Source organism: Tamandua tetradactyla, chromosome 1 (assembly GCF_023851605.1).
Source record: "Tamandua tetradactyla isolate mTamTet1 chromosome 1, mTamTet1.pri, whole genome shotgun sequence".
NCBI lineage: Eukaryota > Metazoa > Chordata > Mammalia > Pilosa > Myrmecophagidae > Tamandua > Tamandua tetradactyla.
The window spans coordinates 93180643-93205417 of record NC_135327.1 but is presented as its reverse complement, the minus strand read 5'-3'; the positions used below and the strand labels follow the sequence as shown (position 1 = coordinate 93205417).

General features: G+C 36.2%; 1 protein-coding gene across 4 annotated transcripts in view; it reads left to right on the top strand.

Moving 5' to 3' along the window:
- PLEKHA8 (pleckstrin homology domain containing A8) overlaps nucleotides 1-24775 on the top strand; it is a 74633-nt gene that overhangs the window by 24221 nt on the left and 25637 nt on the right. For 3 of the 4 annotated variants that reach the window (XM_077120739.1, XM_077120755.1, XM_077120747.1), the window contains exons 4-12: nucleotides 1182-1306; nucleotides 3246-3404; nucleotides 4468-4508; nucleotides 6756-6913; nucleotides 8204-8354; nucleotides 8757-8842; nucleotides 11746-11804; nucleotides 12880-13010; nucleotides 13635-13705. In XM_077120739.1, the coding sequence (XP_076976854.1) occupies nucleotides 1182-1306; nucleotides 3246-3404; nucleotides 4468-4508; nucleotides 6756-6913; nucleotides 8204-8354; nucleotides 8757-8842; nucleotides 11746-11804; nucleotides 12880-13010; nucleotides 13635-13705 (981 nt within the window). Of the gene's footprint in view, nucleotides 1-1181; nucleotides 1307-3245; nucleotides 3405-4467; nucleotides 4509-6755; nucleotides 6914-8203; nucleotides 8355-8756; nucleotides 8843-11745; nucleotides 11805-12879; nucleotides 13011-13634; nucleotides 13706-14247; nucleotides 14710-24775 lie in introns of those variants that run through there. The other variant, XM_077120763.1, reaches the window with a different exon arrangement.

Genomic DNA, 24775 nt, shown 5'->3' with positions numbered 1-24775 from the left:
GTAGGGTGCATAGTCCAGGAATCAAACACAGGTTTCCCGCATGAAAGGCGAGTATTCCACCACTGAACCACCCGTGTACCCTCCCTCAACTTTTAAGAGAGATTATAATGGTACCTTAGAAGAATTGCCTTGAGGCTTAGTGATGATATGTATACTGTCTAGTACCCTATCAGGCATAAAATTGACCTTTAGTAAAGAATAGCTGTGCCAGAGAAGCCTTGGCTCAGGGTGTTTTCTACAATGGCACTCTGCTCGTCTCTCCCTTCCCTGGGGTGGGATGGATACTTAATTATCGAGTTGCCATTCCTTAATGCTCATCAACTCAACATTATTGGGCCTCCTGGGAACCATAATATAACTTTCTCCTTATACCAGGGCAAGAATTTCAGGGCCTACTGTCTGGGCCCCAGATACCATCCTCCAGCCTTGTGTATGTCTGAAGAGATTGCAGGGGAAGGGGGAGGCCTTTGGAAAAAGGGTTCCAGGGAACCTTTCTCATGACAGGTGCAGCAGGTATGCTGACTCTTTAAGTAGACACAGTAAAATGGCCTCCTCCTTTGTTGTTCTTTATTGCTAAATATGGACACAAATTCTAGATGCTGTTGGCTGACTCAGAGCAGATGATAACATGCAACTTTTTCGTGAACAAGAAAACAGAGGTGTTAGTAATTATAACTGACACCCCAGTACCAATGGTGGCTGGAGTGCTTTGCTAACAAGGGAGCAGCAGGTATACAGAGAGGGTGCCATTAGCCTGGACAGACAGCATGCTGAACCAGTCGTCAGCCAAAAACACAGTATATTATTTATGGTAATTGGACATTACACAATGCTGTTTCCTAGATGTGGGCTGAGTACTATATTAACAGGTTAATAGCCATGACCCATTGCAGAACTGGGACCAAAACCCTGAACCCTTAACTCTATTCCCAGTTCTGACTCAAGTGTGTCAGATGGTATGCCTTTTCCTTCTTGTGCTGATGACTAATTTATTCAAAAAATAATTTAGACTTGGAAATATCTCTTTTCTGTTTTGTTTGTCCCCATTTCTTCATCTGTAAACAAAACTATAAACCTCTCACTTTGTGCATAGGTTATACATTCCACTATCTGTGTTATATACCAACTAGAAAATTGGTTATTCATTCTGTTAACTATATTATCATCATTTTGTTATATAGAGTTTGCCGAAAACACTGAAAACCTGAAAACCAAAATGTCAGAACTAAGACTCTACTGTGACCTTCTTGTTCAGCAAATAGATAAAACAAAAGAAGTAACCACAACTGGTGCATCCACTTCTGAGGTAAGATATTTTATCTTAGCAACATGAAAAGTAGCACCAGATCATACTTACAAGTGACTCTTAGCTCTCACGTAATTCCTGATTATCTTGGAATTTACCATTTCCAGAGAAGAAATAATAAAATTCAATAAAGAGAAAAAATTTGCATTTCAGCGTATGGAAGCATACAGTTTTCCTCCCTTCATTCCTCCCAAGTATGAATTTGGGATTAATTGGTAACATTTGGAAACTTTAACTTAAGTACTAACTTGCTAAAATATGTTTCTCCCCCACTTTGCATCACTTTTTAAAATATAACCTTACCTGTCTTGTAGAGCCATTTCTATAGGTATGACTACTAGGATTCCAGAATGACATTGTCAACAATGTGTGTATACCACCTTTGATGAAACTAGCAGAATTGTATATCACCATAGTAATTATTGTTCATTGGAATAGACTAGTGCTTTTAAAGATGGAGACACAGCTCTTCTTTTCTCCATCATCAGCAGAGTGCAATTTTTAATGTTTATTAATAAAATTATCACTCACTCATTCTGCAAATATATATTAAAGGATCTATCTGGTGCTAAACAACGTGTTGAATGGCTCATATTAACCAGAGAGGGTCTCTGCTCTGCTCTCAAAGGAGATAAAGTATGCAAACAGCGCCTACAGAATAAAGAATCTGCAGATTATAATGAATGGTTTTAAGTTACTCTTAGAAAGCAGAAGAATGCTGTGTTACTAGTAGGGTATATGCTTTTAGTTTTTCTAATAAAGGTGCTTTAACTCATTTTTTTATTCATTTCCTTTTAAGCTCTTTTATTTATTCAATAGTTGCTTATAGTATACAAGAAATTATGCTAGGTTGGGGTGAGGAAAGGGTACCAAAAAAGCATTTCAGTCCTGCTCTCAGGGAATGTGTAGTCTAGAGCAGTGATTCTCAACTCAGAGCAATTTTGATTTTTTCAAAAAAATTGTCCCCTCACCTGCAGGAGACATTTGGCAATGTCTGGAGACATTTTTGGTTGGCCTAACAGAGAATGCTACTGGCATTTGGTGGGATGCTGCTTAACATCCCAAACTGGACAAGAGAGCCAACCCCCATCCTCCAACCAAAAATTAACCAGCGCAAAATGTCAGTGGTGCTGAGGCTAGGTGGCCCTGTATCTAGAGGGAAGGGGAACTATAAACACAACAATTTTTAATTCAAGGAGGAAAGTACTTATTATAATAAGTGCCCTGGGAACTTGTTAATGAAGTATGATCCACACCCAGCAACATCACCCGATACCATGTTAGAAATATGAAATTGAAGAAAACATAGAGGCCAATAAAATGTGATCTCTGCACTCTCTAGTTGAGATGTGGTCTCAGTTTTCTGAACAACTTTTTAACATCAATATCCAGAGTAGAAAACAAAAAAAAGTAAAATAACTTGGAGGAAAAATCAATTAGATGTTCAAAGAATTCCAATTGCTGGCACCTCTTGGGCTCATCTGTGCTGAAAGCTAAAAATACCATTCTGAAAGCAAGTGATATGTGATTTATGATTTCTTCTACTGTAGAATCTCATTTTTTCTCAGGCACTGAGAGACATTTTCCAATGATCCCTTTGGTCTTCAGTCCTCATGATTTTGTTTCATGTCTGTCACCCCTTGTTGACTGGAAGCTCTTGGAGGACTCTCTGCCCAGCACCTGGCATAGAATTTTGTTGAGTTGAAAGAAGTTGTATCAGCGTGAGTGGTTGGTGAGTGTGAAGAGTCAGACTGAGGGCAAGGCTTGTGTGCAGTTAATAGACAATTTTGATTCACTCAGTCTTTTTCTTTAAGGCTAATGCATGTATCTATCCAGCAAAATGGTTGGATACATTAGAATGTCCTTTAAGGACATTCCACAATTAGGCTTTTTCTTTTTTGGCGAGGTAAAGGAGTCTTTCATTCTGGTTGTTTCATAGGAGGGAACAGATGTGGGAACTCTGCTGAAATCAACCTGCAATACTTTTCTGAAGACCTTAGATGAATGCATGCAGATTGCAAATGCAGCCTTTACCTCCGAGCTTCTCTGTCATACTCCCCCAGGATCACCACAGCTGGCCATGCTCAAATCCACGAAGGTAAAAATCTATTTCGGCTTGGCTGCTGCAACGGGACATAATAGAAAGTAGAAAAGTTAAGAAATGATATGGTGAACTATGTTCTCCATCTCCCTTTGGTAACTCATAGAGACAAATTTTAGTAGACTTTGCTTTAAATCCACTTTTAGGTCTGTCTTCAGCCAATCAAGATAGAAACTTGAGGGTTTTATATCCCCCATTTCCAGTCAGTGATGGCAATTTTACTGCCTACATGGTTCTCTAGTATAGCCTCTTCTCTAACCTCCTTGTTCCAGTTGAGTATTGTCTAGACTTTGGTAGTCTTCTAACTGGTTACCTTCAGCCTGACTCTTCCAGTCTTTTGACAGTATTTCTGTCAATATAAGGTAAATTGGGTCATTTCACCTAAACCCATTCCTGCAAGTTAAAATCAAAATTTCTTAGCCCCCTCCAACATCACCAGCCTCTTTCCCTGTCATTACCTGTTTGAATGTGATCAGTAACGTTAACCACTTTTAGTTCCCCCTGTACCTTTGTTCTGTTTCTCAGTGCCAAGAGTACCCTTTTCCCCTGTATTCCCCTGGTCAGCTGTTATTCATCTTTCAAGATAATCTTCCTCTCTGAATCCCTAGGTTGAGCTCAGATCTCCTCCTATTTTACATAAGTCTTTTAGCCTTATTCCATATTGAAAGTATTTTAAGGGTAAGAAGCTCACAATGTTTTTCTTTATACATCCAGTGTTTGATGTTATAATACTGGATCATAGTTTGCTATTTATTAATGTTTAATGAACATAGCTGAAATTCCAAAGCAAATCAGTCACCAAGGATTTGCTCTAGTAATAAGGTCCTTTAAAAGACCATCTTCCTTTTTCTTTGAAATTCAGATATCTTTATTTGAGTAAATAAGAAGGGCTAATTGGGTTTAATGATGCCTTTTTTGGGGGAGGATCTAAAATTTTTCTTGTTTCGTAGGACAGTGTATATTATGGTCATATTTACCATTTGTCATGTTCGATAGAATTCTAACTATGCTCTGTTGGAAGTTTAACATGTAAATGTTCATTTCTTTGCTTATTTTTAAGATGAAGCATCCTATTGTACCGATTCATAATTCATTGGAAAGGTACAGTAACTTTTTTTTGTATTTTTCTTCTTTGTAAAACTAAAAAATAAGGATATTGTTATCCCTTATTAAAAACAAATAAGGATATTTTGATCATATGATAGTTTTTCTCATGATTTGAGATGATACCAGAAGGAAACAGTATTTGGCTCTTCTCTTTGGGGTAGACCTAAATCAATTCAGACCACATTCAGCGCTAAGAGAGTTGTTTCTGTTTCCCCTAGGATATGGACCTAACTTATATTTTAGTGGCTTTTAGTCTCTCTAGTATACTGAAAGATGGAACTTCTCTTGAGGAGGAGTTGAGCATTGATTTAAGTGTGTTTTTAGCCATAAAAGGTAGTACTATTTTGTTTTGTTTTACAAAAAACAACCTAGATAGCTTTACTGGTTAAAAAGAACGAACTTAATATCAAAATCTTTATTTCTATTCTTCTAAATGCTCTTTCAGTTAAAAAAAAGTGTATGTGTATATGATTATGTTCCTATTATTTCATATGCACATCCCCATATATTGACATAGTCCATATATTTGTCATTTCAAATTATTATTTAATATTATATCTCCCATTTATACTGTCATTTGCTTAGTTAATTCTTTATTACAAGTATTGCTCCCAATTTGGTTGTTTTTCTCCTATTCTAAATATATCCACTAGGAACAACTTTGTAGATTTTTTTTTTTGAGGTATTCTCTGGATATGTTTCTAAATTTTGAATTGCTAGATTGAAATATGGTATCTTCTTAAAAAATAAAAATGCTTTTCTTAGAGTTATAATGTAGGCTTTGTCCCTTTCCCCTTATTTTTTTTTAGAAGAAAATACTTTTATTCTAATTTGGCTGGTTATAATTACCTATAATAAGATGTTATGATTTTCCCTTTAAACAAATAGCAGCAGCTATTCCACTTGCATGTTGAAGAGTCTGTTTTGTTACCCTAAGAAGCAAGATTGTCAGAGTGTGCTCTGCTCCTACCAGCTTTTTATTTGATTATTTTTTCTCTCAGATATATTTATTTCACAGGGAGTACAATCCCTTGACATATTGCTTCTAGACAGTAAATTGCTAGGCAAACCAATGGAAGTGGGGAAGATAGAAAAAATTTCCCAGGGAGACATGGAAGAAAGTAAGAGAATTGTTAAATGTGGGTCCTGGAGAAAGCTGATTGCAAACTAAAGAGCTATAAGTAACTGTTTCCTGATATTGATGGGGAGCAAGAAGATTGGGTCATCCAAGTATGTAGGAAGGGCCATGAATAACTCTGATTTCTAAACTGAATCCCAGAGGGAGAATTGCCTCATCACAAGCAGACAGGGTGAGAAAGTCTCACTTGCTTTAGCAAGTAGAATTTTTTATTTTATTTTTTTAAATACCAGAAAACACCAAGCAAACACAAACATTCCTATGTTGGTCATTTCGTTCTACATATATAATAAGTAATTCACAATATCATCACATAGTTGCATATTCATCATCATGATCATTTGCATCTATTCAGAAAAAGAAATAAAATGAAAACAGAAAAAAAATTTGTACATACCATACCCCTTACCCCTCCCTTTCATTGATCACTAGCATTTCAAACTAAATTTATTTTAACATTTGTTCCCCCTATTTATTTTTATTCCATATGTTCTACTCGTCTGTTGACAAGGTAGATAAAAGCAGCATCAAACACAAGGTTTTCACAATCACACAGTCACACTGTGAAAGCTACACCATTATACAGTCATCATCAAGAAACATGGCTACTGGAACATAGCTCTACATTTTCAGGCAGTTCCCTCTAGCCTCTCCATTTCCTCTTGGATAACAAGGTTATATCTACTTAATGCGTAAGAATAACCTCCAGGATAACCTCTCAACTCTGTTTGAAATCTCTCAGCCATTGACACTTTGTCTCATTTCTCTCTTCCCCCTTTTGGTCGAGAAGGTTTTCTCAATCCCTTGATGCTGAGTCTCAGCTCATTCTGGCATTTCTGTCCCACGTTGCCAGAAAGGTCCACACCCCTGGGAGTCATGTCCCATGTAGACAGGGGGACGGTGGTGAGTTTGCTTGTTGTGTTGGTTGGAGAGAGAGTCCACATCTGAGCAACAAGCAATTCTACTTTTTAATTGATGTTAAAAGGAGTTGGTGATTGTGGACCCTGTCCCCATCTTTCAGAATAAGATTGGCCTGAGCTATCTATTTTATGATCAGGTAATTACACTTTTGGTTTTTTTTTTCCTTTTAAACATTTTTTTAGGCAAATAGAGCTGAACAGTTGTGAAAATGGATCTTTAAATATGGAGATAAATGATGATGAAGAAATCCTAACAAAAAACCAGTGCCCCTTATTTTTGAAATCTGCAGAGAGAAACTATAGCATATCAAGTGAAGAAAATATAGATGATAATATAACAGGTAAAAACAAAAGTAGTAAATGTCTGAAACAAGCCATTGTACAACAGGATCTTTGGGGGTTGGTTCATTATCTGTGGTATGACCAAACATATGATAGGGACTGACCTCAAGAGAGTGCATTCGGTATCTCCTAAGGAGGATATTGTCTTGGAAGCACCATGTCACTTGACTGAACAATATTCTGCCCTCTCATGGGACCCAGTGTTGAGCAGGCAGAATGAAGAAGTTTCCCAGTCTGTGTTCCTGGCTGTAATGTTCATTACATTACATTACATTAGTGAACAATGACTGCCTGTGTTGATTTTTGGAGAATATGAGCACTTCACTAGTCAGTCTTCCATCCTGAATCTCGGAGTTCTTTGAACTTAAGCTATACTATTTGCCTTAAGAGTATAAAATTATGACAATTCAGTTTCTCATCCTCCTGGTTTCTGCTTTTGTCTAGGGCTATCAGAATTCACCAGCCACCATCTATTTAGTTTTCATCACCTGACCTTATGTTCATCAAGCCCAAGTCCTATATCCCAGGTCATACACCCTGTTGTTGAGAATGGTGCCTTTCCAAATGTGCTACCCATTGGCACCAAGACACTGCTAACCACTAAAACCATTTCAGATCTGTCAACAATAGCCATATTAGAGCTTTGAATAATGTTATACATGCCTAATAAATATTTTGAAATTAAATTTTAAAAGAAGTTTCCTCCTCATCTCTTCTGAAATTGTAAAAAAAAAAAAATTGTTTTTACAGATGACCAAAGGAAAAAGAAAGTGTGTTTTTAGCTATTAATCTGAGACAAGCAGTCTTTTTCCAAGCCATTGAAGTCATGTCTTTGAGAAAATAATAATAAAGACAAAGGAATTTCTATCAAAATAATACTGTCATTTATTTGACTCAATAATTTGACTTCTAGGACTTTTCCCTTGCAGGATAGTCAGAATTAAGGTCAGATCTTCTGACAGGGATGTTCTTTATGGCATTATTTATAACAGTAAAATTTTGGAAATCACGTAAATGCCCTCCACATGAGCATCATGCAATATTTAGTGACTATTAAAATTGTGGTTTTGAAGTGTTTTGAATGATATTGAAACTATTCGTGGTACACTGTTAAATGAAAACAAGAATACAAACCCAGTATTGTTTGTGTATGTCTGTATGTATGTGTATGGTATTTCATTGATGTTTATTTCTTTATACTTTTTTGTTTTGGAAAATTTTAGCAATGTGTACAATAAGTTTTACAATTAGTTTATAATAGGCTAGTAAGTTATATTCCACTCTTGCAGTCCAAGGAGAAGTAATGAAGGAAGATGGAGAAGGAAACCTGGAAAATCATAATGGAAACTTGACACAGCTTGGATTAAGTAGCTCTCCAGAATCCCACTGGAAAGAAAGCAAAGAAGTTATCCCAACGTTCTTTAGTACTATGAACAACAGGTATTCTGTGCCCTCTAAAATCACTCCCAGTTGGATACTAGCCTAAGTTGTGGAAAATCAGTCCTAGTGTTCCTATTAAGTGATGGCTTATTCTAAGAGCATAGAGAATATGATATGCCAAGTATCTGCTTTATTGTGTAACTTGTCTTAAGTAATGGATGAGAAGCAGTTGGATTGTAAGGGTATACTCTGAACAAATTGTAGCTTCCTTTGGTGGATTATCTTTGGAAAACAATTTTATTAGAAACTTTCAAATAAAAAAATCAGTCACTGGGCATATCTGTGAAACCAGACCAAATGATTTGCCCTGCAGAATGGCGGCTGGTTTCATGACTACCTCTGAACTGCAGAGAGTGTTGATGTATTTTCAGTTCTTTCCTCCTCTGTATCACCAAATTGTAGCTTTAGTGACATTGAACTTCTGGAAGACAGTGGCATTCCCACAGAAGCATTCTTGGCCTCATGTTATGCTGTGGTTCCCGTATTAGGTAAGATTACTGCAATTGCCTTACATTCATTGGTCTCTAGAATCCGTCTCACTGCAGTTATTTTGCAGGAAAAATATGAACATGTGTGTAGTGAGATGACCCTTCTTTCTGACTACCTCTTTGTATCACCAGCCACATAGTAAAAGTATATAACCTTATATATTGTGGCATATTTACATTTCATTTCTAATTATGGTTAAATATTGACTGAAAAAGGGATTCTACTTTTTAGGAACAATACTTAAAAGCAAAAGTGAAAATAGTTGAGGAACAGACTTCAAATCCAGTGATACAATGGGAAAAATATTTTGCCAGTTAAAATGTTTCGCCAAAGTTTTTTTAAAAGTTGTATATGTACATTTATTTAAGTTCAAATTTATGTTTATTTATCTTGGTATTTCCAAGATCACTAATGTGTTGAAATTTGCAAATGACCCATTTAACTAGGAGTTTTTGAAAAAATGGGTTATAACTTATATATAGTGAAATGTATAGAACTCAAGTGTTTCAGTGTTTCAGTGAGTTTTGACAGATATACTACCATGTAATCCTCATCCCTATCAAGTCATAGAACATTTCCCCTTACCTCAGAACATTTCTTGGACCAGTGAGTTCCCTGGTCTACCATCCAACCAAAGCAACCGTTTTTCTGATTTCTGTCATCATAGATTAGTTTTGTCTGTTCTGAAACTTCATATAAACAGAATTATATCTTATGCATTATTTTGCATCTGGCTTTTGCACAGTATGATACTATTTAGATGCAGTAATTCATTCCTTTGTATTGCTGGGCAGTATTCTACTGAATGAATATACCATAGTTGCTTATTTATTCTCTTATTTGATGAACTTTTGAGTAGTTTCTAGTTTGAAGCACTTATAAATGAAGCTCCTATGAACATTTTCACTTCTGTGGGCATATATTTTCATTCCTCTTGAGTAAATACCTAGAAGTGGAATGGTTGATTCCTAGGTTAGATACTGTATATGTTTAATTTTATAAGGACTTCCCAAACAGTTTTACAGAGTGATCACACAGTTGTTCACTTCCTCCAGCAATGTATGAGTGTTCTAGTTGCTTCACATCTTCACCAGCATTTGGTAGTATCAGTATTTTTTGTTTGGATCATTCCTGTGGGTGTAGTGGTATCTCATTGTGGTTTAAATTTGCATTTCTTTGATGACTAATAATGTTGAGCACTGTTTCATGGGGCCATCGGCCATTTGTGAAGTGTTTGTTAAAGTCTTTAACCCATTTTTAAAAGTTGGTCATTTGTCTTTTTATTATAGAGTTATAAGTGCTCTTTATATATTCTTAACAAAATTACATTGTAGACATATGCATTGTGAAAGTATTCTCCCAAACTATGTCTTGCCTATTTTTTTCTTAAAGTCTTTTGAAGAACAGAAGTTCTTCATTTTGATGAAGTCCAGTTTATCTTTCTTTATTTTATGCTTTTTTTCATGTCCAGAGAAATCTTTGCTTCCCCCCAAGTTCATGAAGATACTCTCCTGTATTTTCTTCTAGTTTTAGTTTTTATGTTTACACCTATGATCCAACTTGGAAATAGTTTTTGTATATGGTGTGAGGTGTAGGGGTTGAAGTTAATTTTTTTCTCTTATATCTGCTTGTTCAGTACCATTTGTTGAAAAAAACACATTCTTTTCCCCTTTGCATTGCTTTGATAGCTTTGTCAAAAATCATATGGCACTGTACATGTGGGTCTGTTGCTAGACTTCTCTTTTCCAATGATCAGTCTTTCCTTATGCCAGTACTCAAGGTCTTAAATACTGTATATTTGTAGTAAAACTTGAAATCAGATAATGTAAGTATGCCAGTTTGGTCTTCTGTTTCAAGACTGTTTTGGCAGTACTGAGTCCTTTGCTTGTCCATATATATTTTAGCTTTTCAATTTCTGTTTAAAAGCCTGCTGAGTCAGTTGATGCAGAAAAGGCATTTGACAAAATTCGGTACCTCTTCCTGATAAAAACTCCCAGAAAACTAGCAGTAGAAGGAAACATCCTTAACATGATAAAGAGTATATGTGAAAAACCCACAGCTAGCATCATGCTCAATCGTGAAAGACTGAAAGGTTTTCCCCTAAGATCAGGAATAAGATAAGGAAGCCCGCTGGCACCACTCTTATTCAGTATTATACTGGAAGTTCTAGCCAAAGTAATTAGGCAAGAAAAAAAAGGAAAAGGTATCCAACTAGGAGAAGAAAAAGTAAAATTCTCTCTTTCTGAAAATGACATGAGCCTCTGCATGAAGAATCATGAAAAATCCACTATAAAGTTACTAGAACTAATAAACAAATTCAACAAAATAGTGAGGTACAAGGTCAACAAGCAAAATTCATTGATGGTGCTATATACTAGTAATGAACAATCCAAAGAGAAAATCAAGAAAAAATCCCATTTACAATATCAATTTAAATAATGTATTTCACGTAGTATATCCAAAATATTATTATTTCAACATGTAATTAATATGAAAGAATTACTAATGAGATAATTTTATATTATTTTTGGTATTAAATCCTCAAAAATCTGTCATTATTTTATACTTAAATGAGGATCTTAACTTGACACATTGCAAGTGCTATTTAGCGTTTACCATTTTGAACCCTAAAGATTACAGTAAATATGCACTCTAAACATACTAGATGCCCCTTCATTCCTCCTGGCACAGTGAACTCTATAGGTATTCACCTTAGAGTGGTGTAATAGAAAAAGATGATGACAGTATTCTGGAAGCATTTGTAGCTTATGTGTAAGAAATTATTTAAAAGAGAAAATGACACTAGTTGGGGGAAAGATCTGCTAAATTCATTGTTAATATAAAAAATTTTCCACTTGATAAAATTGCTTTTTTTCTCAATAGTTTTGATCCTTTCTTCTAGACAAACTTGGCCCTACGGTGTTTGCTCCTGTTAAAATGGATCTGGTTGGGAATATCAAGGTAAGTGTACTGGCTTGTCTCTTTGGAAACTTACTTAAATAAAGAAAAAAGTTTCTTACTACATTTTTTTTGACAAGAATAAATCAAAAAGAGAAAAGTGTATCCAAGCTCTTTCAGAGAGTGACTATCTTATTTTTAATGCTTGGTAAGGGGGCTGTTAACCAAGTACTTATGATACGCTAGAGACAAGCTTTTTGGGGAGGGAATAATCATTTTAAAAATGAAATCAACATTTCTTTTTCATGCCCGAGAGAATGTATCAGTGGGATTTTATTTATATGCCAAAACTGATTCTGTGGTTTTGGTTTAAATGATGGCAAGTTAAATTTTTCCAGAATGTATTAGATGTATTAATATCCCTCCATGGTCTCATAGTCAGAAGGCCCAAGTTCGGGGTGCAGCTGTGGGACCATTAACAACTTACTGAATTTCTCTGAGGCTGTTTCTTCCCCTGTAAAATTAAGAAATTTGTGTATGTTACTTCTCGCTTTAATGTTTGTGTCTCATTTTAAATGTAGATGGAACATTATCTTCTTGAGAATACAGTACCTAGTGAAAATCTGTCTTCTATGTCAGCAGTGTAAGGAATTCCTGTAGACTTAAAACTTTCTTTAGAAACTATATAGTTGCATGAATCTCATTCAGAAACAGATTATTGAGCTTTATACTCAGGATGAAAAATATCCATCAAGACAACTGTGAGTTTCTGCGGCAGGAAAAAGTGCTCAGAAAACCATACTGTAGGATGCGCGGGTAGTTCAGTGGCTAGAATGCCCACCTTCCATGTGGGAGACCCAGGTTTGATTCCTGGACCATGCGACACCCCCCCCCCCCCAAAAAAAAGAACCATACTGTAAAATCCTGAGTCTGACTTTATTTAATGACAGTTTAAGCCTCATATGAATCTTCAAATGAAATGCTTTACCTCAGAAGTATAAGGAAGAGGGTAATAGAGGCTTAACTTATTTTTATTTCTTAGAGGCCTGTTTGCCAAACTTGTAAGTTTCAATATTGTATTGATTTGCTTGATTCCTTAGAATTTTTAATTCAGATTGTTCCCCTGCTTTTCTTCTAGAAAGTAAATCAGAAGTATATAACCAACAAGGAAGAGTTTACCACCCTTCAGAAGATAGTGCTGCATGAAGTGGAGGCAGATGTAGCACAAGTTAGGAACTCAGCTACAGAAGCCCTCTTGTGGCTGAAGAGGTGAGGCAGCTGGGGTTGGACAACAGTTAAAATTCAGCTGAGTTGAATTATTACCAGCAAAAATATTGTTGTGCAAAGGAGCTAACTCAAGTGCACAGCTCTTTCTAGAAACCTGATGAGTAGAACACCAACTTTTTTTCTTAATCTCTTGATGAAGAATACTGCTAATAGTATATTTAAGATAGAAATCTTAAAGGAGAATAAAGTCAACTAGTTTTTCTTTTTAAGTCAGTGGTTCTCAAACTTCAGTTGTATCGGAATCACCTGGAGGGATTGTTAAAAACACACTTTCTTGGGCCCCAAACCCATTGTTTCTGATTCATGAGATCTGGGGTGGGACCCTGGAATTTGCATTTCTAGAAAATTTCTAGGTGATGCTAAAGTTACTGGTCCTGGGACCACATTTTGAAAACCACTGCTTTAGGTATTTCGGATAGAGTGAGGGAAGAATCCAGAACAAGCTAAAGGGAATGACAGGGAAGAGACTCAGAAAGTACTGCATATAACTTGGCCTGTTTACTGCTGTGCCAAGATATTAATTGATATTAAAACTGATGTGTGCCATTTCTTTATACCTATTCAACATAAGTGGACTTTAAAAATATTTCTTCTTTTTTGTTTTAGAGGTCTCAAATTTTTGAAGGGATTTTTGACAGAAGTGAAAAATGGAGAAAAGGATATCCAGACAGCCCTGAGTAAGTTTTCCTTATGTTTTGATCAAGCGATGAATAGGATGTGGAATAGAGACCCCTGGAGGAGGAGCCAGGATAGATGGAAAGTTTGTGGTCTCTGGGGTTTGATTTTGTTTCTTATCTTGTCAGATTATTATTGTTTGCTTCTTGTGTGTTTTGTTAAAAAAGAACTCATGAAACAGTGACCTGGTAATCTAGATCTAACTTATTAAAAAATCAGTATCTCTTAAAGAAGAGCTGACTTAATAGAGAGCCATCCTTTAGTTTTACTTAGGAAGATGTAGTATTATTAAGAAGTTGATCCAAAAAAAAAAAAAAAGAAGTTGATCCTTCCTAAATTAATCTTCAAATACAGTATATTCTTCCAAAATCAATGTTCAAAGAAAAGCCAGTTTTGGAAGCCATAAAAAAAGAGATGAAGAATCCTGGGTATTTTCTCTGGGTTGATATTAAGGGTTGGTCATCATCCTGTACTCTTCAAATGCCCTATATGCCCCATTTTGTAGTGGTAGAACCAAAACTGAAATAAAGGCCTTTATCGACAGAGATCACCATATCTCCAGCTTCTTAACACAGTGACTGGAACATTGTAAGAAAACTTTGAAACTTAAAAGCATCCTCACAGTGCTCATATCCGAGTGACTGTACTCTCACTCTTTGCTTAAAAGAAATTCTTCAAATGTGGACCTTGAGATATGTATGGGAGGAAAAATGGAATTCCATATTGTTTTGAAGCACTGTATCTTTAAAAGGTAAAGATGCACAGTCAAACTCTTAATAGTCATGATTATAAATGGTGAAATTAATTAGGTGCTTCTTTTTGACAGGGGGAAATCAGCATTAACAGCAACATTTTGTCAGTGTCAAAGGGTTCTACCTCTTTCTCTTAGTCCTCCCTTTGGGTCATGAGTCCTGGCGGATTCTGTTCCCACGTCATTTCCCCACACCACCCTGTCTAGAAGCTTGGTAATATGCATAAAACAGTAAGAGCTGACATTTTTGTATCACTTTTTAAAGAATTCAGCTTAATCCTTACATCAATCCATTTTTACAGATTAGGGAGCCAAAGTTCTGACAGATTAAATAAAACACTTGTTAAGACTACACAAGTCTTAAAGTATGGTCACCTTGGGGCCCCAGTCTCCAGAGTTCACATTCATTTTTCGCACAAAGGATCTTCTATATCATTCCTGGGCCAGCTGCATTTTTTATTTCACCATACATCTCTGAATTTCCAGGACAATCCCAGTTATAGTCTCCCCTGTATCCTAATTTCAGCACTGAAAATATTTTCACTGTATGTATTCATGTCCCCTAACCAGTATCTTAGGTTGAACTTTGTGGCTTATGGAGAAGTTAGATCATAGGCTCTGGAGTGATTCTCTGGGTTCCACCACTTATTGGCATCATGTCCTTAAGCAAGTTACTTAAATGTTCTGTGCCTCAGTTTCCTCATCTATAAAATAGGAATGATAATGATATTTTCCTAGGAAGATTGATATAAAGATTAAATAGGTTCATACATGTAAAAAATTTTTTTTAATATTTGGCAAATAATAAATACTCAGTAGAGGTTACCTTCTATTTATGTTAATGTTTATCATCATCATCATCATGTGACATATGAAGTTGATAACCTTCAAGAAAATAGGGCTTATTTGTCCCAAATCAGAAATGGAAAGTTTATGCAAAGCTCAGGTGTCAAGCCAGAAATTTCTCTCCAAACTAACATTTTATTAGAGGAAATTCACATTAGGAGTAAGATTCTAACTTCAGGAAATGCGGAAGATACTAGGATTTAGCCTTATGTACCTGGTGAACTCTATATGCTAATCCTATTTACTCAATAGCTAGAGCTGGGATGGAATGGAACCCTGCTGCTTACAGGAATTATTGGCAAGTGAAAAGAAGTGGTTTGACCCCTAGAGGCAGAAAGGAAGTTGATGGTAGACCTTTTCTGCCCCCTTTTCTCCTCTAGCTGGTACGTTTTACTTGATTTGGAGACTGGGCTCTGAGGGTCAGTAGAGCTGTTGATTTTGTGAAGAGGAAGGAGAGGAAGGGCAAATACTGCTTCGTGGTTGAAATAATCACAGCCAGTCTCATCTTTTCCATTGCCTTCTTACCCTTATGCACTATTTTCAATGGAAAAGTTAAAAGGGGTTATAAGTTTGAGATTTTCATCCTTAATGTTATGATGTTGGGGATTGCTTCAAAGAAGGTTTTCATGATTTAAATCATAACTTTTCTTGCAATGATTCCTAGTTTCTTGCTTTGTTCAGTGTGGGAAGATATAGCTCCTCTAACTAAACCCCCAGCCCCCAGATTCAAGCTCTTTGCAAACAAATACAGTTTTATGGGAAATGTTTACATAAAGCTCTTCAGAACCCATAGACTCCTTGATGCAGCTTTCTTCTGGGATAACAGCTTCTGTTTTCTCATTTTGTATTCATAGCCTTTATAACTGATGTCTTGTCAGAAATGAGGGAGGGTGGAGAAATAGGAATAAGAAATGATGTGTGCAACTTACATGCCATTTGGAGGCAAATTGGCTTGCTCCTTTTTTAATTCTAAAACTGAACTTGAGTTATTGTAATAATAGCTCCCATTTGTAGAGTACCCAATATGTGTAGATATTGTGCTGGGTTCATCCTTTCTTTCTTTTTCTCTTTCTTTGTCTTTATTTTTTATTAGAAAACTTGAAAGATCATGGCATAATATTCAGCATTCCCATATACAATCTCCCCCCCATGCACAGTTTTCCCTATTAACACTGCATTAGTGTGATACCTTTGCTACAATTGATGAAAGAATATTGTTATAATTGTACATTAACTATAGTCCATAGTTTACATTAGGGTTTATTGAATGCTAGATTCTTGATACAACATTTCATTTCTTTGTCCCAATACTTGCCTTTTACTGTGAGTAAACTTTGGTTTAAAGAGGATAAGTAACTTGCCTGGGATCCCAAAATCTAGATCAGTGATTCTCAAAGTGGTCTAAAAACAGGAGCATTTTCATCACCTGGAGATTTATTAGAAATAAAGATTTTCAGGCTTCACCCTAGACCTCCTAGATCAGAAACTTTGGAGGTAGGGCCCAGCAATCTATTAAGTCATCAAGGTGATTCTATCCATACTTCAGTTTGAGAGCCACTCATCTAGAGCTAGGACATTGATGCTCACCTGTCATGAGGCTATATTTTGATTACTTAGGAACTTGGACTTCATCTGAGCAATTGTTAAGTGAGCAGGAATAAATATGCTGAAATTAATTAACCATCAGTATTAGTCAATTTTACTTTACTTTCTTTTCTTAATAATTAGATAGTTTTCCAATGACTAAAAATTTTTCCTAATCTAGGGACAGCAAAATAGTAGGGATAAATTAAAGATAAACATTGATGACACTTCCAAATTTGAAAACACTGCTTAAGAAATATTTAAGAAAATAAAGAAATGTTTATGAACACTAAGTTTAGTGTTCATAAAACTTGTATAGTCATTGTGGTCTTAGAAATGGGAGATGATATATAAAAGTCCTAAATGGCACAGGGGAAACATTGATACCTTACTCAAAATTCATCTATAGTTATTGTACTGCTGCAGTTCTGTGACCTGGAATGGTTCCCAGCATCTAGAAGGAGGCCTTAGGCTTTACTTTTACAGTTTGCACTTGAGTAGTCACTTTTATTCCCCATAATGATCAGAGTGGAATATTTTGAGTGGTTTTGTGCTAAGAGATGCTCAGTATAGTGTCCTTTAATGTTCTCTTGAGGTCATTCTGAGGAAGGAGTTGAATCAACAAGGCTGATAGTTTTAAAGGTCCATTCTGGAGATGAGTTCCTTCATTTGCAGATGCCACATCAAAAAGAGCTTTAGAATGTGTCCTTGATAGAGGAAGGGTGAAGGGTGAAGGGTGCACAGGTGGTTCAGTGGTAGAATGCTTACCTGCCATGTTGGAGACCCAGGTTTGATTCATGGCCCATGCACCCATCCCACCCCCCAAAAAAAAATAGAGGAAGGGAGAAAGTTGCTCTGGCATTTCATGCACCATTGTACTAAATGTTACATGTTCTGTGTTCTACTCAGGAGGATAAAAGACTGCTGCTTCTCACACTTTGGAATGAGTCTATAATGTCAGATAAACATTAACCCAACTGAGATCCCTGCCACAGTATAGGAAACATTGAAAAAGGATGCTCAGTCATGTATTTAATTGAATGGCCTTCGCAGACAGGAGAGCTGAGAGAGAGAAATAAACTCAGGACCCATAACCAGAAATTTAGCATCAAATTATAACTTGACTCATACTGAAAATACTGTGGAGCGTGAATCAAGTCATGCCCTCTCCAAAACCACTTAGAGCATGTGCCTCTAAAGGCAAGATTGGCTGACAGTACAGATTTTAGTCTGAGCAGTACCTGAAGTTAACAAAAGATTAACTTGTTTTGCCTATTTCCACGGGTTATTGATTTGGCTTTTCTCCATACAATTCATTTTGCCTGAAGCATAGTCATTATAAAGAATACAGAGGGTACTTTCCTAACTCAGTTTTTTTAATTATAAATATTTCAGACATCTACTAAATATTCCCCAATGGTCTAATATATAAAATGTCTGTAAATTGAAATGCCCCATGCACCACTCCTAGATCCCTCTGCTCTCTTTGTTTTCCTGAGAAAGTCATCATCCTGAATTGGCTATTTATCATTATATAGTGAATGATTTTATACTATGTATTTATCTATCCATAACCAATGTCTAGTATTGTATTGTATGTTTGAAACTCATATAGATGGTGTCATGTGTCTATTGTTTGTTTTTCAGATTCATACAATGTTGATGCTCATACCTAGCTCACTCATTTTCCCTGCTGTTTAACATTCCATTGTATAAATATACCACAGTTTTTAAAAACTAATATACCATTGGTGGACACTTATGTTGATTCCAGATTTTCAGTATTACAAACAATGCTACAAAAGTCCATGTTCCTTTTATTTATGTTCTCTGTTTTATAGAAAATGGTAATACCTAAATAGCACACCTGAAGAAGAAGGAGCTGTTCATGGAGAGGTGCCTGGCCCAGGGTCTCTGGCTACGTGCATACCTGCAGCTCAGTGGGACTCAAGTGGTTGGAAAGCTATGCCAAGAACATTTGGTTCTCAAACTCTAGCCTATATCAGATCTCCTCGGGGGGCTTCTTAAAACACTGGTTGTGGATTCTGGGGTGAGGCTGGAAAATTTGCATTTCTAACAAGTTCCCAGGTGACACTGAGGCTTCTGGTCTGGGGACCACTCTTTGAGAACTTCTGTTATATGGTAGAATTGAAATGTCTGAATCATATGACTTTACTAGATATTGCTAAATTGTCATCCAAAGCCTGTGATTGCCAACAGAGTAGTGAGAGTTTCCAGTATACCACATCCTTGCCAATACTTGACATTTTAATTTTTATCTAATGGTTATGAAAGGGTACAATGTTGCCATACTTTATGTTCTTAGGTTATTAGGAAGGTTGAACATCTTTTGTTGCAGGGAATTTGGGTTTCCTCCTGTTTGTGTTCTTTGACCATTTTAGGTCAGGTTTTTCTTTTTCTTATTGATTCTTGGGAGTTCTTTATATTTTCTGGATATTAGTCTATTTTTTCAGTTATGGATTGTAGATACCTTCTGTTGTCTTTTTATTTATTTCTCTTTTATTTATGATGTCTTTTGCTATACATAGTTTCAAATTTTATATAATCAAGCATCAATCTTTTCTTTTTCTGCTTGTCACATCTCGTCATAGGAAGTTCTTTTCTACATTGAGGTCTCAGAAATGTTTTCTCAACGTTTTACACAGGTTTACTTATTTTAGATTCATGTCTTTAATCCTCCTAGAATTTATTTAATTATTTTTTATTTTAAAAATATTTTTATTGAGAAATATCCACACACAGTCCAACCATGTTATAAATCAGTGGCTCACAATATCATCACCTAGTTGTGTAATTGTCTTCATGATCATTTCTAGAACATTTGCATCATTCTAGAAAAATAAATAAAAAGAGAACATCTCATACATCCCATACTCCTTACCCAGTTGACCACTAGTATTTCAGTCTACCCATTTTTTTTACCCCTGTTCCCCCTATTATTTATTTTATCTTTTATTCATATTTCTTTACTCATCTGTCCATACCTTGGATAAAAGGAGCATAATACGCAAGGTTTTCACAATCACATAGTCACATTGAAAAAGCTACATCATTATACAGTTGTCTTCAAGAATTAAGGCTATTGGAACACAGCTCAGCAGTTTCAGGTGCTTCCCTCCAGCCACTCCAATACACCATAAACTAAAAAGGGATATTTGTATAATGCATAAGAATAACCTCCAGGATAACCCCTCTACTCTGGTGAAATCTCTCAGCCACTGAAACCTTATTTTGTCTCACTTCTCTTAGTCAAGAAGACTTTCTCAATCCCATGATGCCAGATCTCAGCTCATCCCAAGAGTTCTGCCCCAAGTTGCCAGGAAGATTTATACCCCTGGGACTCACATCCCACATAGTGGAGAGGGCAGTGAATTCACCTGCCAAGTTAACTTAGAGATAAAGGCCACATCTGAGCAAAAGAGGTTCTCTGGGAGCAACTCTTAGGCAACATTATCAGTAGGCTCACCTTCTCTTTTGCAGAAATAAGCTTCACAGGGCGAGCCCCAAGATTGAGAGCTTAGTCTATTGAATTGCTTGTCCTCACTGCTTGCAGAAATTTCAGGAATTCCCCAAATGGGGAAGTTTAATATTTCTTCCTTTTTCTGCAGTCCCCCAAGGGGACTTTACCAATACTTTTTTATTCTCTGCCCAAATTACTCTGGGATATATCAGAGTATCACACTGATGTATCAGGACAAGCCAACAAGATCTCATGTGCTATTCAAGATTCCATGTAATTATGCGTGTTCAAGTAAACTGACCATACAAGTTAAATTAGATAATATGCTACCCAGAATGTAAATTTTGCACCAAATAAATCTCTCTTCGTTTGGACTCACACAGAAGTTGAAGTTTTAAAATGTGGACCATACCATCCTTTACCCTGTATTCTGATCTACCTTAGTCCTATCCAGATCAGCTTCATTCATATCTCTTGTAGAAGTCTGATCCCTTTTTCAATTTTATTAACAGTTCCTGTATGGGGTAGTGTTGACTTTCATACTTCAGAGCTCTAACTCTGAGTCTCAGGTGTCACATAAATACCCAAAGTTTCTGGGAACGACCAGGTTATGTACAAACAGCGCAATATCTCGGAATTTAGAAATAACAGTTACAACTCCTGAATGTATGTGACTGCTGTAAGAGGTTACAATCTAGGACCTTTTACAATAGGCCCAGCCTCATAACCTGTGCTCTTGACTTCAATTCCCTGAGTTTTTTCATTTTGTTTTGGTTTTTTTGTTTGTTTTTGACATGGGCAGACACTAGTTTTTGTTTTTGTATGGGGAGACACTGGGAATCGAACCCAGGTCTCTGGCATAGCAGGCAAGAATTCTGCCACTGAGCCACCGTCGCACTACCTCGAGTTTTTATATTATAGTTTCAGACTCTCTCTTAAGGCTTGGATTTGCCTTTCTCTTTTGTCCCTCTATACAAAAAGTAACTTAACAAATTTGACCAATTATAGATTTATAATAGAAAAATATTCTTATATATCCTAGTTATAAATAGAATAGTTCTCCACCAACAGTAATAGAATGAATGTTCTCAGATACTATAAAAGGTTTAGAAATAGATTCTAAATACCTCATAGGAAGTTTCTGATGTTACCAGTAAAGAATTCATATCTTTGCTCTTTCTAAAATCAGAATAAGGGGTTGATTCTTTCAAGAGAAGGCTGGAAGAGGCATATTTTTCATTTTTTGTTTTGTTTTGTTTCACAAAAAACAATTTTTTTGTGTGGCGTGTTGTAATGAGGCAAAAAGGTCGCAAGTTCTCATTCTTTTAGCTTTCTAACGTTAGGCAAGTCACTACCTCTCTGGGTCTTCCTTTTATTCATTTTGTAAAAAGGAAGTGAATTGAACAAGATGATTGTCAAGGCATCCTACTTGGAAATTTTGACTCGGTATCTCTTGGGAACTGCCAAATCTCAAAGAACTAGAAGATATCATTTATGTCTTTCAGAAACCAAAAATACTCCCAGATTATAGAACATGCATTATGATAATGACTGAATATTAAGAGTGAAGATTAATGACTTCATTATCTAATCTTCTTCTAGGTAACCAAAATAGATCAGGCTTAGACTTCATCTTATTTTAATATAACCTTATGTGGCAAGAATATTTGCAGTCCTAGAAGTCAACTAAGGACTTTTGGCAGTTTTTTTTTTTTAATCTTTTTTTATTGTATAGTATAACATATATATAAAGCAAAGAAATAAAAAAGCAATAGTTGTCAACGCACTCTTTTTTTTTTTTAGAAGATACAAAACAGAAAACTTTAATAAGCATATTCAAGGGCAAAAAATGCAGATCCAAAATACACATGATAAATGATAATTTATGAAAGTTTTGATAGAATTTCAGCTTTTTGCATTTGCTTCTACTTATCTTGCTGTATCTTTCCCTCTATCTTTTCCCATTCTGAGTTACATGAACACATTTCCCCTCCCCCTCTGTAACTATAAAGTTTACCTGTATACAACCTATGATGGTTACACTCATTACACTTCTTAATACACTCTAACTTTACCAACATCTAGATAGTACCTTCCTTTCCCCTCAGTCATAAGTATGTTATTAGCTATGCATCTGTATTTCCTGGGTAGACATGTTGTTTTATTTTCCAGTTTTTACCTGTTGATTTTGGATGTCTGTGCTGGGAGGAAAGGATATTGTATGTCTGTATTTGCAATCATGTTGGAATGCTGTATCTGTCAGTAATTCTTTGAAAAAGGGTATGTAAGAAATAAATTTCCTGAATTCTTCAATATCCAAAAATATCTTTGTTTTACTCTCAAAATTGAATGCCAGTTTCACTGGGTATAGGATTTTAGGTTTAAAACCTTTTTCCTGCAGTGCTTTCATGATATTGCCCCGTTTACTTCTAGCATCTAGTGTATCCAGTGATAAATCTGCTGTCAATCTGATTCTTTCTCCTTTGTAGGTTACCTCTTTTCTCTCTCTGGAAGCCTTTATGATTTTCTTTTTATCACTGGCATTCCAGAATCTCACCAAGATGTGTCTAGGAGTGAGTCTCTTTCCATCAATCTTACTGGGTACTCAGTAGGCACTGATAATCTCAAGGCTCAAATCTTGCTTTAGCTCTAGAAACTTTTCTTCAATTATTTCTTTAATTATTTCCTCCCCTCCATTCTCTTTACTATATTTTTCTGGAATTCCTATTAAACGAATGTTGGAGCTTCTGGTTCTATCCTCTATGTCTCTTAATCTTTCTTTATCTATTATTAGCTCGGCCATTTGCATTGTAGCTTCAGATTCTAGACTGCTGATTTTTTTTCCAAGCATATCCATTCTGCTATCAAATGCATCTATTACGTTTTTACTTTCCAAACTTGTTTAAACTGATCATTAACCTTTCCAGTTGCTTCTTGTATCTCTCTGAAACTATTAATTTTAAGCTTTCTCAAGTTTTCCTTTGGTTCCTGTATTAAGTCTGCCTCTTTGGATGTTTGCAGAATTTTTTTCTCTCTTTCTCAGTTTTCCTTAAAAGCTTGGTGACTTCTGGTGGAGTAGTCAAATTTGTACATGAATGTTTGTTCTGTTTACCATAACTCATCTCCAGGGAGTTTGAAGGAGAAGTTAAACGTAAGGTTGGAGAGGATGTCTTGACTTCTTGATTTGGGAGCATAGCTGTTTTCTCTTCCTTCTGAGTTTTGTCTACCATCTGGTGTTTCACCAGCTATTTCTTATCAGAATCCCAAACACAGTTATTAAAGGCAATTTCTTTAAATCCATGTGAGGCCTCTTCTTTCTCAGTCTTGGAGGGAGACTTTAACTCCTCTCTTTTAGAGGTCTTTCTTTCTTCCCATGTTAAGTCCTTTTCTATTTCCCACTCTGAGACTTCTTCTTCCTCTGGTTCCATATCCTCTACCTTTTTAACATCCCTGGGTATTCCCTCAACTTCATATTTTGTATCTACTACATTATGACCCTGAAAGATTGAGTCCTGTTCCTTATGTAAACCTGAGGCCTCTTCCTCATCCTTTTCTAGTTCTGAGGTCCCACCATCCTCTTCCTCCAGTCCTGAGGCCTCTTCTCCCTCCTTTTCTAGTTCTGAGGTCCCTCCATCCTCTTCCTCTAGTCCTGAGGCCTCTTCTCCCTCCTCTTCCAGTTCTGAAGTTACTCCTTCCTCCTCCTCTTCCAGTTCCGAGGCCTCTTCTTCCACCAGCTCAGGGGTTTCTTTCTCCTTCCACTCTGAAGATGCTTCTTCCTGAGTTTCTAAATTCCTCATCTCTTCTGGCTCAGCAACCTTTACCTCTTTAATGAACAGAAAGCTCAGACTATCACTAGTTGTTCTCTCATCTCCATACTTTGAGTCTATTAGAGTTTTACCCACTTTTTCTTGAACCCCATGTCTACTTCCTCCTTGGTTTATTTTTCCATTTAGTGAGGGCACATCCTTCAGTGATTCTTTCATAGAAGACTTGGGGGCAATAAATTTTCTGAGGCTTTGCAGGTCTGAAAATACCTTTATTTCACCATCACATTTAAATGCTAACTTAGCTTGGCATAGAAATGTTGGTTCAAAATCATTTTCTCTCAGGATGTTGAAGATATCGCTCCACTGCTTCCTAAGATCTAGTGTGGCTGATGAAAAGTCTGCTGCCAATGTGAGTACTGCCCCTTCATCTATCAACAATTTTTCCTGTATTGAAGTTTTTAGAATTTTCTCTTCATTCTTGAAATTCTGAAGACTTTTCTCCTTTCTCATTTCTTTGAGTAGTTCATCCTCCCCATTTTCTGTGTTCCTTCTCCTGTAACATCTATTTGGGTATTGCAATTTCTGTATCTGTCATCAGCATTGCCTAAGTTTTCTTCTACATCTTCTGTGACTCTGTGATTTT